General features: G+C 43.2%; 1 protein-coding gene across 4 annotated transcripts in view; it reads right to left on the minus strand.

Moving 5' to 3' along the window:
• LOC130274118 (cytochrome P450 7B1) overlaps window positions 1-19988 on the minus strand; it is a 279901-nt gene that overhangs the window by 95789 nt on the left and 164124 nt on the right. For 3 of the 4 annotated variants that reach the window (XM_056522037.1, XM_056522039.1, XM_056522038.1), the window contains one exon: window positions 19647-19783. The exons of the other annotated variant lie outside the window; for it this stretch is intronic. In XM_056522037.1, the coding sequence (XP_056378012.1) occupies window positions 19647-19783 (137 nt within the window). The remainder of the gene's footprint in view (window positions 1-19646; window positions 19784-19988) is intronic. 4 annotated transcript variants of the gene reach the window in all.

The following is a 19988-nucleotide window of genomic DNA, read 5'->3' on the forward strand; positions in this document are numbered from 1 at the left end:
TCTATTTCAGTTAGATCTAGATCTACAGAGATAATTCCTCCTCTTCTAACCCTCCATTAGTTTCCACTCAGTCCCTGGGTATAAACATTCCCAGTAGATTTTCACCTCCTAGAGGTTCCCCAGTACTAGAAACATTTATTGATTTCATTAAAAAAGATGTCATACAGTTCAGAAAAGAGGTGGAAAGGGGGTCATTGCACTTTCCTAACAACTTTACCCTCACAGAAAGACAAGCCCTGACAGATTTACAACGTGACCAATCTATCGTCATCAAGCCAGCTGATAAAGGTGGCGCCATTGTAGTACAAAATATGTCTGACTACCTACAAGAGATTAACTCCCAACTTAGTGACACAGAAGTGTATAGAAGATTGGATGGAGACCCCACCATCACAATCGGTCGTAAAATCCAAATCATCATTGACACATATCTTGAAATCAATGTGATTGACATCAAAACACATACTTTTCTGACAAAACAACACCCTATCATCCCGGTTCTGTATAGTGTTGCTCACGAATATTCGCAATTCGAATATTATTCGCGAATATCGCATATTCGCGAATTCGCGAATTTCGCGAATATAGCGCTATATATTCGTAATTACGAATATTCGTTTTTTTTTTTTTTTTTTTTTTTTCACAGTACACATCACAGTGATCATCCCTCTGCTTCCAGCTTGTGTGGTGTAAAGAAGGCTCTAATACTACTGTGTGAGACTGGCGCGCGAAAATTCGCATATGCGAAAATTAGCATATGCGAAAATTAGCACATGCGAATTTTCACATATGCGAATTTTCGCGTATGTTAATTTTGTATATGCTAATATGCACATATGATAGTTTTCGCATACGCGAATGTTCGCATATGCGAAAATAAAACGGGAATATAACGAATATGCGAATATTCGCGAATATATGACGAATATTCGTCCATATATTCGCGAATATTCGCGAATTTGAATATGGCCTATGCCGCTCAACACTAGTTCTGTACACCCTACCCAAAATTCATAAAAATCTCCAACATCCGCCTGGTAGACCCATAGTGGCCTCCACTGATTCTATACTTTCACCATTGTCCATCTTGATAGAAAAAATCTTAACCCCTCTGGTTAAAAACACACCTTCCTTTTTACTGGATACATCTTCCTTTCTACAACTGATTCACAACATTAACCACTTATCATCTGATTCCATTCTTGTCACATTTGATGTCAATAGCCTGTATACTTCAATCAAACAGGAAAAATGTATCAATGCAACAAGACAGCTACTGATTGATTCACACTCAGAACCCTCCCTCATTGATTTTTGCACCGATCTACTTGAACTCATTCTGTACAATAATTATTTCCTATTCCAGGATAAATTATATTTACAAGTACAGGGTACTGCTATGGGGTCCTACGCTAACTCATACATGGCTTTTTTTTAATCCAGATTCATCTACTCCGATACACTGTTTTGCACCCATGCCAGGACATGGAAACGTTACATCGATTACATTTTTTGCATCTGGGAAGGTCCACTAGACACACTCACATCATTTCATAACAGCATCAACTCGGTATGGCCAGAGCTCCAATTTACAATACACCATCATAGAGAAAAAATTGATTTCCTTGACACCACGGTATCAGTCAATCCACAGGGCCTCCTCACTACTAATTTATTCACCAAACCTACAGACAGAAATAATTTATTACTTTTTTCCAGTTGTCACCCCAAGGCTACTTTGGAATCACTTCCCACCTCTCAGTTCCATAGAGTTAAAAGAATTGTTAATGACCCTTTGACACAACAACACCGCATGGAGGAAATGTCATCCAAATTCCGTGATAGAGGCTATCCCGATAAAGTCCTTAAGAAAGCATTGGAACCAAGATCCCCCAAATCCATTCTATCAACCCCCCGCATTCCATTTGTCCATACATTCCACCCATCATCATATAGAATACATGGTATTATCCGTAGACATTGGCCCCTTCTCCAGAAAGCGTACCCTAATGTACCGGAATTCTCCATTCCTTTTTTGCCATGCTTTCGTAGGCCCAAGAATTTACGCGACAAACTTGTCAAAGCAGACGTTGGCACTACAGACAACAAACATACACAATCACTACTACCCCCCCCCCCCCCCCCCGGAAAAATGGTACATTCCCATGCCTCCATTGCCTACAATGAAATTCTATCAACAGAGGGAGCCAGACACACCATCCCAGGTTTGGTAAATCTATCCCAATTAAAGGTTTTTTTCACCTGTGATTCTAACTATGTGATCTACCTATTGAAATGCCAGTGTGGCCTAGCGTACGTGGGGGAAACTACCCAAAAGATCAGAGATAGGATTTGTCAACATAAATCCACAATCAGAAGGAAGAACTTATTATTGCCCGTACCCCACCATTTTGACACCCATGGTCACACACCCTCACAATTACGTTTTCAGATTTTGGAACAGATTAAACGAGGTAGAAGGGGTGGCGATAGGAACAAATTATTGAAACAGAGAGAAGCCTTTTGGATTTTTACAAGGCAGACTTTAGAACCATATGTTATGAATAGGGAGTATGATATCGCCCATATGTAATTCATATTCATCAAGTGTTTATATTGCATTATATTGCATGCTACAATTTTTGTACGGCATTACTGACGATGTTCCCTCTCTCCTAGGCTCCATGATCGGGCATTATCTGGATCAATGCTGCTGAGCTCTTTGTATCCTTTTCTTGATGCACCACTCTTCCCTTAAGGATATCTATAATTTCCCCTTATTCCCCCCTTTTTTCCATTATTCTCAATTTTCATCTTCCTTATTTTTCCATTTTTTTCTTCTCTTTTTTTCTCTCTTTTTCTTTTTTTCCTTTTTTTTCCTTTTCATCATTTTTTCATTGATCTTTTCCTTTATTTTATTATCATTTTTTATTCACGCTCATATTTCTTCATAACTGCGCATATTTAACGCTTCATCCCTTATCTTACAATTCTCCTTATTCCTACACTCTTTCATGCTCCCCTTCTCTCACATTTTTTCCCCTCTTCTAATTTACATATACTACAAGCATTTAGTTATCAAATTTTTTCACTATATATGCATAGTCTCATTTTACATACTTTTACATATATGCGTAGTCTTGTTTTCACATACTGTTTCCCCTCCCCCTCCTTTGTTTATACTACATATACACAATTTCTATTTTGTTCACTTTTCCATTCTTGTCCATATTTTTTCTTTTCCTGTTTTCCTTCTGTTTTCTTTCCTTTTCTTTTCTAATCTTCTATTTCATTCCTTACTATTTTAATTTTTTTCCTCAACACATAAACCTGATTCTCTCCCTGTGTAGCGCAGTTTGCGTTCCACCTGCATCATATCTGTTACGCCGAGCGCTCCGGGTCCCCGCTCCTCCCCGGAGCGCTCGCTACACTTCCCTCACTGCAGCGCCCCGGTCGGTTCCACGGACCCGGGGCGCTGCGTTACCACCTCCGGCCGGGATGCGATTCGCGATGCGGGTAGCGCCCGCTCGCGATGCGCACCCCGGCTCCCGTACCTTACTCGCTCCCCGTCAGTTCTGTCCCGGCGCGCGCGGCCCCGCTCCCTAGGGCGCGCGCGCGCCGGGTCTTTGCGATTTAAAGGGCCACTGCACCGCTGATTGGTGCAGTGGTTCCAATTAGTGTTTACACCTGTGCACTTCCCTATATCACCTCACTTCCCCTTCACTCCCTCGCCGGATCTTGTTGCCCTAGTGCCAGTGAAAGCGTTCCTTGTGTGTTCCTTGCCTGTGATTCCAGACCTTCTGCCGTTGCCCCTGACTACGATCCTTGCTGCCTGCCCCGACCTTCTGCTACGTCCGACCTTGCTTCTGTCTACTCCCTTGTACCGCGCCTATCTTCAGCAGCCAGAGAGGTTGAGCCGTTGCTAGGGGATACGACCTGGTCACTACCGCCGCAGCAAGACCATCCCGCTTTGCGGCGGGCTCTGGTGAAAACCAGTAGTGACTTAGAACCGATCCTCTAGCACGGTCCACGCCAATCCCTCTCTGGCACAGAGGATCCACTACCTGCCAGCCGGCATCGTGACAGTAGATCCGGCCATGGATCCCGCTGAAGTTCCTCTGCCAGTTGTCGCTGACCTCACCACGGTGGTCGCCCAGCAGTCACAACAGATTGCGCAACAAGGCCAACAGCTGTCTCAACTGACTGTTATGCTACAACAGTTACTACCACAGCTCCAGCAATCATCTCCTCCGCCAGCTCCTGTACCTCCTCCGCAGCGAGTGGCCGCTTCTGGAATACGACTATCCTTGCCGGATAAATTTGATGGGGACTCTAAGTTTTGCCGTGGCTTTCTTTCCCAATGTTCATTACACTTGGAGATGATGTCGGACCAGTTCCCCACTGAAAGGTCTAAGGTGGCTTTCGTAGTCAGCCTGCTGTCTGGAAAAGCCCTGGCTTGGGCCACACCGCTCTGGGACCGCAATGACCCCGTCACTGCCTCTGTACACTCCTTCTTCTCGGAAATTCGAAGTGTCTTTGAGGAACCTGCCCGAGCCTCTTCTGCTGAGACTGCCCTGTTGAACCTGGTCCAGGGTAATTCTTCCGTTGGCGAGTATGCCGTACAGTTCCGTACCCTTGCTTCAGAATTATCCTGGAATAATGAGGCACTCTGCGCGACCTTTAAAAAAGGCCTATCCAGCAACATTAAAGATGTTCTGGCCGCACGAGAAATCCCTGCTAACCTACATGAACTCATCCATCTTGCCACTCGCATTGACATGCGTTTTTCCGAACGGCGTCAGGAGCTCCGCCAGGATATGGACTCTGTTCGCACGAGGCGTTTCTTCTCCCCGGCTCCTCTCTCCTCTGGTCCCCTGCAATCTGTTCCTGTGCCTCCCGCCGTGGAGGCTATGCAGGTCGACCGGTCTCGCCTGACACCCCAAGAGAGGACACGACGCCGCATGGAGAATCTCTGCCTGTACTGTGCTAGTACCGAACACTTCCTGAAGGATTGTCCTATCCGTCCTCCCCGCCTGGAAAGACGTCCGCTGACTCCGCACAAAAGTGAGACAGTCCTTGATGTCTACTCTGCTTCTCCACGTCTTACTGTGCCTGTGCGGATGTCTGCCTCTGCCTTCTCCTTCTCTGCTGTGGCCTTCTTGGACTCTGGATCTGCAGGAAATTTCATCTTAGCCTCTCTCGTCAACAGGTTCAACATCCCGGTGACCAGTCTCGCCAGACCCCTCTACATCAATTGTGTAAACAATGAAAGATTGGACTGTACTATACGTTTCCGCACGGAGCCCCTTCTAATGTGCATCGGATCTCATCACGAGAGGATTGAACTGTTGGTCCTCCCCAATTGCACTTCTGAAATCCTTCTTGGACTTCCCTGGCTTCAACTCCATTCCCCAATCCTGGATTGGTCCACTGGGGAGATCAAGAGTTGGGGGCCCTCTTGTTCCAAGGACTGCTTAAAACCGGTTCCCAGTAAACCTTGCCGTGTCCCTGTGCTTCCTCATGTAACCGGTCTCCCTAAGGCCTATATGGACTTTGCGGACGTTTTTTGCAAAAAACAAGCTGAGACTCTACCTCCTCACAGGCCTTATGATTGTCCCATTGACCTCCTCCCGGGCACTACTCCACCCCGGGGCAGAATCTATCCTCTGTCCGTCCCAGAGACTCTTGCCATGTCTGAATACGTCCAAGAGAATTTAAAAAAGGGCTTTATCCGTAAATCCTCCTCTCCTGCCGGAGCCGGATTTTTCTTTGTGTCCAAAAAAGATGGCTCTCTACGTCCTTGCATTGACTACCGCGGTCTTAATAAAATCACGGTTAAGAACCGCTACCCCCTACCCCTCATCTCTGAACTCTTTGATCGTCTCCAAGGTGCCCATATTTTTACCAAACTGGACTTAAGAGGTGCTTATAATCTCATCCGCATCAGAGAGGGGGATGAATGGAAAACGGCATTTAACACCAGAGATGGACACTTTGAGTATCTGGTCATGCCCTTTGGTCTATGCAACGCCCCTGCCGTCTTCCAAGACTTTGTTAATGAAATTTTTCGTGATCTACTATACTCCTGTGTTGTTGTATATCTGGACGATATCCTGATTTTTTCTGCCAATCTTGAAGAACACCGCCAGCATGTCCGTATGGTTCTTCAGAGACTTCGTGATAATCAACTCTATGCCAAAATAGAGAAATGTCTGTTTGAATGCCAATCTCTTCCTTTTCTAGGATACTTGGTCTCTGGCCAGGGACTACAAATGGACCCAGATAAACTCTCTGCCGTCTTAGATTGGCCACGCCCCTCCGGACTCCGTGCCATCCAACGTTTTTTGGGGTTCGCCAATTATTACAGGCAATTTATTCCACATTTTTCTACCATTGTGGCTCCTATTGTGGCTTTAACAAAAAAAAATGCCGATCCCAAGTCTTGGCCTCCTCAAGCGGAAGACGCCTTTAAACGACTCAAGTCTGCCTTTTCTTCGGCTCCCGTGCTCTCCAGACCTGACCCATCTAAACCCTTCCTATTGGAGGTTGATGCCTCCTCAGTGGGAGCTGGAGCTGTCCTTCTACAAAAAAACTCTTCCGGGCATGCTGTTACTTGTGGTTTTTTTTTCCAGGACCTTCTCTCCGGCGGAGAGGAACTACTCCATCGGGGATCGAGAGCTTCTAGCCATTAAATTAGCACTTGAGGAATGGAGGCATCTGCTGGAGGGATCAAGATTTCCAGTTATTATTTACACCGATCACAAGAACCTCTCCTACCTCCAGTCTGCCCAACGGCTGAATCCTCGTCAGGCCAGGTGGTCTCTGTTCTTTGCCCGATTTAATTTTGAAATTCACTTTCGGCCTGCTGATAAAAACATTAGGGCCGATGCTCTCTCTCGTTCCTCAGATGCCTCTGAAATTGAACTCTCTCCTCAACACATCATTCCTCCTGACTGCCTGATTTCCACTTCTCCAGCCTCCATCAGGCAAACTCCTCCAGGAAAGACCTTTGTTTCTCCACGCCAACGCCTTGGGATCCTCAAATGGGGTCACTCCTCCCATCTCGCAGGTCATGCGGGCATCAAGAAATCTGTGCAACTCATCTCTCGCTTCTATTGGTGGCCGACTCTAGAGACTGATGTGGTGGACTTTGTGCGAGCCTGCACTATCTGTGCCCGGGATAAGACTCCTCGCCAGAAGCCCGCTGGTTTTCTTCATCCTCTACCTGTCCCCGAACAACCTTGGTCTCTGATTGGTATGGATTTTATTACTGACTTACCCCCATCCCATGGCAACACTGTTATTTGGGTGGTCGTTGATCGATTCTCCAAAATGGCACATTTCATCCCTCTTCCTGGTCTTCCTTCAGCGCCTCAGTTGGCTAAACAATTTTTTGTACACATTTTTCGTCTTCACGGGTTGCCTACACAGATCGTCTCGGATAGAGGCGTCCAATTTGTGTCTAAATTCTGGAGGGCTCTCTGTAAACAACTCAAGATTAAATTAAATTTTTCTTCTGCATACCATCCTCAATCCAATGGACAAGTAGAGAGAATTAACCAGATCTTGGGTGACTATTTACGACATTTTGTTTCCTCCCGCCAGGATGACTGGGCAGATCTTCTACCTTGGGCCGAATTCTCGTATAATTTCAGAATCTCTGAATCTTCCTCCAAATCTCCGTTTTTCGTGGTGTACGGCCGTCACCCTCTTCCCCCCCTCCCTACCCCCTTGCCCTCTGGTCTGCCCGCTGTGGATGAAATTTCTCGTGATCTTTCCACCATATGGAAAGAGACCCAAAATTCTCTCTTACAGGCTTCTTCTCGCATGAAGAGATTCGCAGATAAGAAAAGAAGAGCTCCTCCCATTTTTTCCCCTGGAGACAAGGTATGGCTCTCCGCTAAATATGTCCGTTTCCGTGTCCCGAGCTATAAGTTGGGACCACGCTATCTTGGTCCTTTTAAAGTTTTGTGTCAAATTAATCCTGTCTCTTACAAACTTCTTCTTCCTCCTTCTCTTCGTATCCCTAATGCCTTTCACGTCTCTCTTCTTAAACCTCTCATCCTCAACCGTTTTTCTCCTAAATCTGTTCCTCCCACTCCTGTTTCCGGCTCCTCGGACATCTTCTCTGTCAAAGAGATTTTGGCCTCTAAAAAGGTCAGGGGAAGAACTTTTTTTTTAGTGGATTGGGAGGGTTGTGGTCCAGAAGAGAGGTCCTGGGAACCTGAGGACAATATCCTGGACAAAAGTCTGATCCTCAGGTTCTCAGGCCCCAAGAAGAGGGGGAGACCCAAGGGGGGGGGTACTGTTACGCCGAGCGCTCCGGGTCCCCGCTCCTCCCCGGAGCGCTCGCTACACTTCCCTCACTGCAGCGCCCCGGTCGGTTCCACGGACCCGGGGCGCTGCGTTACCACCTCCGGCCGGGATGCGATTCGCGATGCGGGTAGCGCCCGCTCGCGATGCGCACCCCGGCTCCCGTACCTTACTCGCTCCCCGTCAGTTCTGTCCCGGCGCGCGCGGCCCCGCTCCCTAGGGCGCGCGCGCGCCGGGTCTTTGCGATTTAAAGGGCCACTGCACCGCTGATTGGTGCAGTGGTTCCAATTAGTGTTTACACCTGTGCACTTCCCTATATCACCTCACTTCCCCTTCACTCCCTCGCCGGATCTTGTTGCCCTAGTGCCAGTGAAAGCGTTCCTTGTGTGTTCCTTGCCTGTGATTCCAGACCTTCTGCCGTTGCCCCTGACTACGATCCTTGCTGCCTGCCCCGACCTTCTGCTACGTCCGACCTTGCTTCTGTCTACTCCCTTGTACCGCGCCTATCTTCAGCAGCCAGAGAGGTTGAGCCGTTGCTAGGGGATACGACCTGGTCACTACCGCCGCAGCAAGACCATCCCGCTTTGCGGCGGGCTCTGGTGAAAACCAGTAGTGACTTAGAACCGATCCTCTAGCACGGTCCACGCCAATCCCTCTCTGGCACAGAGGATCCACTACCTGCCAGCCGGCATCGTGACAATATCTCTATGTACACCATTGGTTCTTCATATCATGTGACCGGCTAGGTGGGCGCACCTTGCGTTCCACCATACAAGGCGCACGCTGAGATCGCTGTAATACAGCGGTCTCGGTGGCGCTTCATTGTAGTCACGCCCATCCCCTGCCCCTTTATCGCATGACCGTCCGGTGGAACACATCCTGCGTTCCACTGCCCGGCGCGCTGCGGAGATCGCTGTCACTCGGCGGTCTCTGATGCGCTTGAGGCTACAGAAACATCACATGACCTCGGGTGGAACGCATGGTGCGTTCCACCGCTCGCCGGTCTTTCTATATTGTCCTTTGACGCTGTCCCCCCTTATCGCACTAGTTACTTGAGTAGGTACATACAGGTATTATCCATATGTTTCATTCAATCTCCTTTTATTTCCTTTTTATTCTATTTATTACCCTTTCACTTCCGGTTCAGTGAACCGGAAGTGATCCTGTACTGACCCATATAAACTACCTAGTCTGCTCCATGTGCCATGACACTAGCAGCTATGTGCTGCATTTCCAGATACCAGAACTCCTATTTGTCTTAACCATTATCTCTTCAGCAATCCGGTAAGCCCAGAATATGAGTTCAGACATCCTCTCACATATGCCTCTACTGTTTGATGTGTAGTCTCCTTTTTCTAACATATTATGTGATGTCATGATTTCTTTGTACCACCATTAGTTTGATGTCAATATACCATTCATTTTGAGTTTCATACCAGTATTGGTATGATGTGCTAATATTTCTTGATTATATTTCCTATGTATTTCTTTATACCATCATTAGTTCAATGTCAATATACCATTCATTTTGAGTTTTATACCACTATTGGTATGATGTGCTTGTATTTCTTGATTGTATCTCCTATGTCTTATTACACTACTTGTGTCATTGATGTGTTTCTCCATTATGTATACACCCTGTGATGTATCATACATATTTTTGTGGCATTATTATTATTTTACTATTATTTTCTTGCATAATACTACTTTCTAGTATGAGTATCACATATGATTTTACTAATATGTGGCTTAATCTTTTCATTTATTATATACCGTATTCTGCATTTGTTATTCCTCATAGGTCTGAGGAAGATCCTAATAGGATCGAAACATTACATTATTTTGGATTGCTAATAAAAATACTCTACTTCACATTGATTGGTGTGCCAAGTCTACTTTATCGTAAAAAAAACCCATATACAGCATTGTTTGCTAATCTGCTTTTACTAGCCCATGTTTAATATTTGTATGATAATCCTCTTCCAGACAGCCAACCAAGCCCAGGTATTCTCCTCTGTGTTCTTCCTACTCCTGCCTCTACTTTAGCTGCTATTTCTCTGCCCGTCCATGAAGTGCATCCTTCCCAGTTCTTAACCCCTTAAGGACCGCACCAATTTTCACTGTAGGACACGGACATTTTTTGCACATCTGACCACTGTCATTTTAAACATTAATAACTCTGGGATGCTTTTATCTTTCATTCTGATTCCAAGACTGTTTTTTTGTGACATATTCTACTTTATGTTAGTGGTAAAATTTTGTCAATACTTGCATCATTTCTTGGTGAAAAATTCCAAAATTTGATGAAAAAAATGAAAATCTTGCATTTTTTTTTACTTTGAAGCTCTCTGCTTATAAGGAAAATGAATATTCCAAATAAATTATATATTGATTCACATACACAATATGTCTACTTTATGTTTGCATCATAAAGTTGACAAGTTTTTACTTTTGGAAAACATCAGAGGGCTTCAAAGTATAGCAGCAATTTTCCAATTTTTCACAAAATTTTCTAAATCGAAATTTTTCAGGAACCAGTTCGGTTTTGAAGTGGATTTGAAGGGCCTTCATATTAGAAATACCCCACAAATGTCCCCATTATAAAAACTGCACCCCTCAAAGTATTCAAAATGACATTCAAAAGGTTTGTTAACCCTTTAGGTGTTTCAAAGGAATAGTAGCAAATTGAAAGAGAAAATTCAAAATCATCATTTTTTACACTGGCATGTTCTTGTAGACCCAGTTATTGAATTTTTACAAGGGGTAAAATGAGAGAAATCTTCCTAAAATGTGTAACCCAATTTCTCTTGAGTAAGAAAATACCTCATATGTGTATGTCAAGTGTTCGGCGGGCGCAGTAGAGGGCTCAGAAGGAAAGGAGCGACAGTGGGATTTTGGAGAGTGAGTTTTTCTGAAATGGTTTTTTGGGGGCATGTCACATTTAGGAAGCCCCTATGGTGCCAGAACAGCAAAAAAAAAACCACATGGCATACTATTTTGGAAACTACACCCCTCAAGGCATGTAACAAAGGGTCCAGTGAGCCTTAACACCCCACAGGTGTTTGATGACTTTTCGTGAAAGTTGGATGTGTAAATTATTATTTTTTTCCACTAAAATGCTAGTTTTCCCTCAAATTTAAAATTTTCACAAGGGGTAATAGGACAAAATGCCCCCCAAAATTTGAAACCCCATCTCTTCTGAGTATGGAAATACCCCATGTGGACGTCAAGTGCTCTGCTGGCGCACTACAATGCTCAGAAAGAAGGAGCGCCATCGAGCTTTTTGGAAAAAAATTTTTGGAATGGAAGTCAGGGGTTTACAAAGCCCTCCGTGGTGCCAGAACAGTGGACCCCCCACATGTGACCCCATTTTGGAAACTTCACCCCTCACAGAATTTAATAGGGGTGCAGTGAGTATTTACACCCCACTGACGTTTGACAGATCTTTGGAACAGTGGGCTGTGCAAATTAAAAATTACATTTTTCATTTTCACGGACCACTGTTCCAAAAATCTGTCAGACACCTGTGGGGCGTAAATGCTCACTGTACCCCCCTTATTATACTACGTGAGGGGTGTAGTTTCAAAAATGGGATCACATGTGGGTATTTATTTTTTTGCGTTTATGTCAGAACCGCAGTAAAATCGGCCACCCCTGTGCAAATCACCAATTTAGGCCTCAAATGTACATAGTGCGCTCTCACTCCTGAGCCTTATTGTGCGCCCGCAGAGCATTTTACGCCCACATATGGGGTATTTCTGTACTCAGGAGAAATTACGTTACAAATTTTGGGGGTCTTTTTTTTGTGAAAATAAAAAGTATGGGGCAACACCAGCATGTTAGTGTAAATTTTTTTTATTTTTTTACACTAACAAGTTGGTGTAGCCCCTAACTTTTCCTTTTCATAAGGGGTAAAAGGAGAAAAAGCCCCCCAAAATTTGTAGTGCAATTTCTCCCGAGTACGGAAATACCCCATATGTGGCCCTAAACTGTTTCCTTGAAATACGACAGGGCTCCGAAGTGAGAGAGCTCCATGCGCATTTGAGGACTAAATTAGGGATCGCATAGGGGTGGACATAGGGGTATTCTACACCAGTGATTCCCAAACAGGGTGCCTCAAGCTGTTGCTAAATTCCCAGCATGCCTGGACAGTCAGTGGCTGTCCGGAAATGCTGGGAGTTGTTGTTTTGCAACAGCAGGAGGCTCCGTTTTGGAAACACTGCCATACAATCCATTTTTCATTTTTATTGGGGGGGGGGGGGGGGGGACAGTGTAAGGGGTGTATATGTAGTGTTTTACTCTTTATTATGTGTTAGTGTAGTGTTTTTAGGGTACATTCGCACTAGCATGTTACGGTGAGTTTCCCGCTAGGAGTTTGCGCAGTGGTGAAAAATTTGCCGCAGGCCAAACTTGAAGCAGGAAACTTACTGTAAACCTGCCCGTGTGAATGTACCCTGTAAGTTCACATGGGGGGGGGGGGGGCAAACCTCCAGCTGTTTCAAAACTACAACTCCCAGCATGTACTGACAGACCGTGCATGCTGGGAGTTGCACTTTTGCAACAGCTGGAGACACACTGGTTGGAAAACCTTCAGTTAGGTTCTGTTACCTAACTCAGTATTTTCCAACCAGTCTGCCTCCAGCTGTTGCAAAACTACAACTCCCAGCATGTACTGATCACCGAAGGGCATGCTGGGAGATGTAGTTATGCAATAGCTGGAGGTACGCAACTATAACTCCCAGCATGCTGAGACAGCTGTTTGCTGTTTGGGCATGCTGGGATTTGCAGTTTTGCAACATCTGGAGGGCTACAGTTTTATAGAACACTGCAAAGTGATCTCCAAACTTTGGTCCTCCAGCTGTTGCAAAACTGCAAATCCCAGCATGCCCAGACAGCAAACAGTTGTTTGGGCATGCTAGGAGTTGTAGTTTTGCAAGATCTAGAGGGCTACAGTTTAGGGACCACTATATAGTGGTCTCAAACTGTAGCCCTCCAGCTGTTGCAAAACTACATATTCCAGCATGCCCAAACAGCTGTCTAGTCATGCTGGGAGTTGTAGTTTTGCAACATCTGGAGGGCTACAGTTAGAGACCACTATATAGTGGTCTCAAATTGTACCCTCCAGATGTTGCTAGGCAACTCACCGGCTTCCGTACAATCCAGCCGCACGACATCGCCGCCCGCCGATCTCCATCGCCTGCCCGGATGGGTAAGTGGATTTTCGGCGCCGTTCCCCGTAGTTTCCCCATACTGCCCCCCTTATTGTGGGTGGGCAGGACGGGGAAAACGAAAGTTAACCCCCCACCCCAGATCTGCTATTGGTGGTCGCATCTAGACCACCAATAGCAGGGATAGGAGGGGTGGCACCCCTGCCACCTCACTCCTTTACTTTCAGGGGGATCGTGGGTGTCTTAGACAACCGCGATCCTCGTTATATTCCGGGTCACCGGGTCACCATAGACCCGTAATGACCCGGAATCGCGCAAATCGCAAGTGTGAATTCACTTGCGATTTGCCGCGATGGCCGACATGGGGGGGGGGGGGGGTCTGATGACCCCCCTGGGCGTTTGCACGGGATGCTTTCTGAACGACTTCAGCAGGCATCCCACTCCGATCCCTGCCCGGAGCGCGGCAGGGGCCAGAATTCTCCATGACGTACGCATACGTCATGGGTCCTTAAGTACCAGGGTGTCATGATGTACGCGTATGTCAAGGGTCCTTAAGGGGTTAAAGGAAGAGTGTGTTTCCTCGAAAAACTTGTCCATAGCCAACCGCCTACGTGCACCATCTATTTATAGGGGTACTATCTGCACCATCTATTTCAAATCAACTGGTGCCAGAAAGTTATACAGATTTGTAAATTAATTCCATTCAAAAATCTTAATCCTTCAAGTACTTATCAGCTGCTGTATACTACAGAGGAAGTTGAGTTCATTTCTGTCTGACCACAGTGCTCTCTGCTGTCAGAGGTGTCAGCAGAGAGCACTGTGGGCAGACAGAAAAGAACAACTTAACATTCTCTGTAGTATACAGCTGATATTTACTGGAAGGATTAAGATTTTTTTTTTAATAAAAGTAATTTACAAATCTGTTTAACTTTCTTGAGCCAGTTCAAATGAAAAACAAAAAAAAAAGGTTTTCCATTGGAGTACCCCTTTAAGGCAACCAAATCTGCTCCACCTTTGCTTGAGCATTAGGTTCCTAGTAAAAGTCTTTCTCTTAGTGTGTGATACCCTGTGTTTGACTACTCATATGTTTCCAACCACATATCTGCCGTTTCTGTATCACATTGCCTCTCTGGTAGATCACCTGCACTGATCCCGTGACCATTCAGCTGCTTCTGACCATATTACTATGCAGTCTTTCCACAACTGCCAGAACTTGACCTTGCTTCAGCCTGACCCCATGGTCTCTCACACTGGTGTTTTCTGGTATGCTAAGCCAGCCACAACCCACACCAGGACCACTCTAAGAGTTAGTAACCTTGTATGGTCCTTAGCAGCAAAGTCCCCAGTAGGCGGTTTAAGAGGGAATCCCTAAGGGCTACTTTGACAATGGTTTCACAAGTGGCTCAAAGCCAAGCGTGTTGGGTGGCACAGTTGGGCCACACCTGTTGCGTTTTACAGGGCATCATTTACACAATGATGTTATCCATACTGCAAGGCCTGAAGGAACACTATATAATACGAAGATTCCTCACTCAAAGGGGCACTTTGAATTTCAGTTTCATGCACTTCCCCTACAGGTCCTGCTCTAAGCATAAGACTGTTTCCTTTAAGTGGATAACAAAATTAAGCACACAACAGCTCTGTATATGTTGTTTTGTTGTTTTTAGTGTGCAAGCTTTGATAATTCAGTTTTCATATGAAATTTAAGTTCACATGCACACTTAAAAAATCTTTTTATTATCATATTGACATGAGCTCTTCAGAATAGATTTCCAGGGGAATTCCATAAAGAGATGAACTTGGACCCTTCAAAGGCTTTACTCTCTAGTGTGTTTAGGAATCCGCATCAAGTAGTAATTGGCAATCTAAAACTTTTAAAACTTTAGGGAGGATCGATACATTTAACTGAAGCCACAGTCTTTAGACCCTAAAATTTCCTGAATAACTTCTTAAAGGGATATTCCAATTTCAGACATTTATGGCATTACAACATATTTACCTCTGGTATCCAACTTCTTAGAATGAGAACCTTCAAGCCTTCCTAAACTTACTGGCAGAGTTGGCTAGAATTATAGAAACTGCCCAGTGGGCTATTCTACACTGTTTTCAGGATACCCCTCAAAGTGAAAAGTAGTCACAGGAACAGCATTGAGCTATGCTTTTACTGTAACTCTAGAGTTATGAGAACAACATAGCCCTCGGTGATCAGCTGCTTCTGTAATTTCAGCCACCTCTGGCTGCCACATTCTAAAGGAGATTCCTTTCTTAGTCATGATTGTCTGAGATGGGCATACCCCTGTAATGGATCACTAAACCCCTGTAATGGATTACTAAATATAGAGACATGATGAAATAATTATATTGGAATATGTAGTAACACATAAATTATCATTGCTCATTATAGTGATAGACAATCTTATTGGGGAAGATTTATCAAAACATGTACAGAGGAAAAGCTGCCCAGTTGCCCATAGCAACCAATCAAATCACTTCTTTCATTTTTGAAAAGGCCTCTGAAAAATGAAAGAAGCAATCTGATTGGTTGCTATGGACAACTGGGCAACTTTTTTTTTAGCACAGGGCTTGATGAATCTCCCCCGTTGAGATCATTGTTTATATATCTGCTCAGCTTAGTGGGTAGACTTTACACAATGAATACTGTTTGGCTGGCATCCTGTGCCAGCATATGTATAATTAAACAAGTTGACTCAGCCTAGACATATCTGAATTATGGGGGCCCAGCTGCTGTGACTCTCGCTGATCACTAGAGCAAAGAAAAGTGCTGTGTTGCTTGGTCTCATTCAATTTGGCTATTGCTGGGTAGTTGCAATGGTTGGCTTTTGACTGACCATGCGGCCTCTGAAAAAATAGTGAGCGGGGCTGACAAGAAACTAAATGACATGGCAGCTCTTTTAGATCAATCTAGAAATTCAACTCCAGCCAAAGAGACATTAACCCCTTAAGGACGCAGGACGTAAATGTACGTCCTGGTGAGGTGGTACTTAACGCACCAGGACGTACATTTACGTCCTGTGCATAACCGCGTCCGATGCCCGTGTCATGCGCGGCTGATCCCGGCTGCTGATCGCAGCCAGGGACCCGCCGGCAATGGCCGACGCCCGCGATCTCGTGGGCGTCCGCCATTAACCCCTCAGGTGCCGGGATCAATATAGATCCCGGCATCTGCGGCAGTGCGCGATTTGAATGAATGATCGGATCGCCCGCAGCGCTGCTGCGGGGATCCGATCATTCATAACGCCGCACGGAGGTCCCCTCTCCTTCCTCCGTCCGGCTCCCGGCGTCTCCTGCTCTGGTCTGTGATCAAGCAGACCCGAGCAGAAGATGACCGAAAACACTGATCTGTTCTATGTCCTATACATAGAACAGATCAGTATTAGCAATCATGGTATTGCTATGAATAGTCCCCTATGGGGACTATTCAAGTGTAAAAAAATTTAAAAGTAAAAGTAAAAAAAAAGTGAAAAATCCCCTCCCCCAATAAAAAAGTAAAACGTCCGTTTTTTCCTATTTTACCCCCAAAAAGCGTAAAAATTTTTTAATACACATATTTGGTATCGCCGCGTGTGTAAATGTCCGAACTATTAAAATAAAATGTTAATGATCCTGTACGGTGAACGGCGTGAACGCAAAAAAAAAAGTCCAAAATTCCTACTTTTTTAATACATTTTATTTAAAAAAAATTTATAAAAAATGTATTAAAAGTTTTTTATATGCAAAAGTACAGATCATGGCGCAAAAAATGAGCCCCCATACCGCCGCTTATACGGAAAAATAAAAAAGTTAGAGGTCATCAAAATAAAGGGATTATAAACGTACTAATTTGGTTAAAAAGTTTGTGATTTTTTTTAAGCGCAACAATAATATAAAAGTATATAATAATGGGTATCATTTTAATTGTATTGACCCTCAGAATAAAGAACACACATCGTTTTTACCATAAATTGTACGGCGTGAAAACGAAACCTTCCAAAATTAGCAAAATTGCGTTTTTTGTTTTAATTTCCCAACAAAAATAGTGTTTTTGGTTGCGCCATACATTTTATGATATAATGAGTGATGTCATTACAAAGGACAACTGGTCGCACAAAAAACAAGCCCTCATACTAGTCTGTGGATGAAAATATAAAAGAGTTATGATTTTTAGAAGGCGAGGAGGAAAAAATGAAAACGTAAAAATTAAATTGTCTGAGTCCTTAAGGCCAAAATGGGCTGAGTCCTTAAGGGGTTAAAGACATATCTTAGAAATATTGCCACCAATGACTACCCTGATATACCCTGTTTCAGAAATAATTCCACCCAAAACCTTTTAAGAATGTTGCATGGGTAACAAAACTAAAGATCCATTCGAATTAAAGACAGAAAGAACACAAACAACACAATATATATTAATATTTTATGCAATTTTCACCTGAACTCAAAATGATTAAAGCACTAATGTTTTAAAAAAAATTGCTTTAACATATCATTCAATTTTAAGATTTCTTTATAATATATTATGTCATGAATTCTTATTTTCTACCACTACTACCACCATTACTACTATTATTTTATCGTTATTATTATGTATGGAAACATCCAATCTTACACACAAATATATATATAAAATCGGCAAATGATCATATTTATTTTATTTATTTTCTAATATATATATATATATATATATATATATTTCTATAATTTTGGTCAGTCACAAAGGGCTTATGTATAGCTATGATTCTTGTTTTTCACCCTGCAGTGCAGGGATGGAACCAAAAGGAAAGAAACACAATAACTTTCTGCTTCATTTGTTACAAAAACACCAATTAGGGTTAAAAATGCTTCCAGACTGGTAGGATTAAACGCTTCCCAGGTACTGTGCTGGCCATCCACAGTAGTCTCTCTATAGAAGACCATTCCTAGGAAAGAGTCATCCAGGCTAATCTAAGCTGAAATACTTCATTCCAAAAAATCCCATATGCGCTATGTCATTTCTACAAAGGACAAGATGAAAGACTCTGTAAGATCCCTGAAGATATTTAGAGCTGTCTACTTTGTCTTGATCCTTATACAAAATAATGTCTCTGGAGATACTATCATATACTATACCTCGCTCGTTCTTTTAGGCCTATCAAATTTACGTAATCGGTCTCTTATTAGGAAGATTTCAGTGAACTGTTGACAATGATGTACAGTAGTGCTTCGCGGGGATGACGTCTGGGGAAAATGATTCTGCTGCACCACCACACAAAACCAATTAGAGAACTATTTTCCACGACAGGTCAGGAATTTACATTGTTTCTCATGGAAAGATGTGCTTTTTAATTTCTTTATTAAGATGACATCCATGTCCCTTGAGACTTCTCACAATGACAATCATTTGCTCATCCCATTGGAAAGTACAATCAGCAAAATCGTATCACCGGTATGGGGCGACGCCAGGACCTCTATGCATCGTTCTGCATTTTCCAAATGAACTACTTTAGAGATTGATAATTAAGACAATAACTATTGATCCAATATGTTGACAGGACCAGCATCAGAGTAAGAAAGCTGCTCAAGAAATACATAAACTATAGTCCATGGTGTGTATGATCAACGCTCTATCTAGAAAATATCTGTTTTTACTCAATCAGACAAATGTGGAGCCTATGAAACTCAAGGATAAACACCCCCAGATGTTTCACTTTATATATATTTGAGATTATCTTGAAATGACAAAAAAAAAAAAAACACAGAAAATAAATACCGTAAATAAAAATAATAATAAAAACTAACATTTGAGATTCATTTCTGATGACATTTTTTTTAATTCGGGATTTTATTAAGTTATAAGTTATAAATAATTCTATTTATATAATAAATACTAAGATACATGATGAAATTGAATTGTATTGCAACAGTAAAGTAAACTTTAAGATTTATCAAGTATCAACATAAATATCAATATTAAATTTAGAACTGAATGTATTAACCAGTGAAGAATCAAACACCACATAATAATAACATTTCAAGTTGTAGATATTTCTCATACTTTTTCACTGTCTTTTCCATCAGAAATATCTATTTCAAGTGGCTATGTTTTATACAGTATAATCCTGGTGAAATATATTTATGCCTACGTAAATTTAATTTTACATCTGATGTCATTCATATAATATTTCTTACCTGCGAGGTAGACTGTAAAGATGTCCCCATGTTTCTCTTGCTGAGAGATCAGGAATTTTAAAGGATCTTTACTGAACTGGTAAGCTAAACCAATGAATGGGATCCATCCATTATTCAAAGGGGGTTCTCTTCCTTTCCTAAAAAGACATAAATGTGTGATTTTATTGTGAGTTGTAATTATTAATATTATTTCTATTTTATACTTGTGTTTAACTGGACCGATTCCCTAAACCTCTGGTGGTTTAATAGAAAAGATGTTTAATTAAGAAAATAGCATGTTCAGTTCATGTTCGATTTTCTTTTCTTATTTTTTCTTTTTTTTTTGTAATCACAAAGATTTTT

Source organism: Hyla sarda, chromosome 5 (genome assembly GCF_029499605.1).
Source record: "Hyla sarda isolate aHylSar1 chromosome 5, aHylSar1.hap1, whole genome shotgun sequence".
Lineage (NCBI taxonomy): Eukaryota > Metazoa > Chordata > Amphibia > Anura > Hylidae > Hyla > Hyla sarda.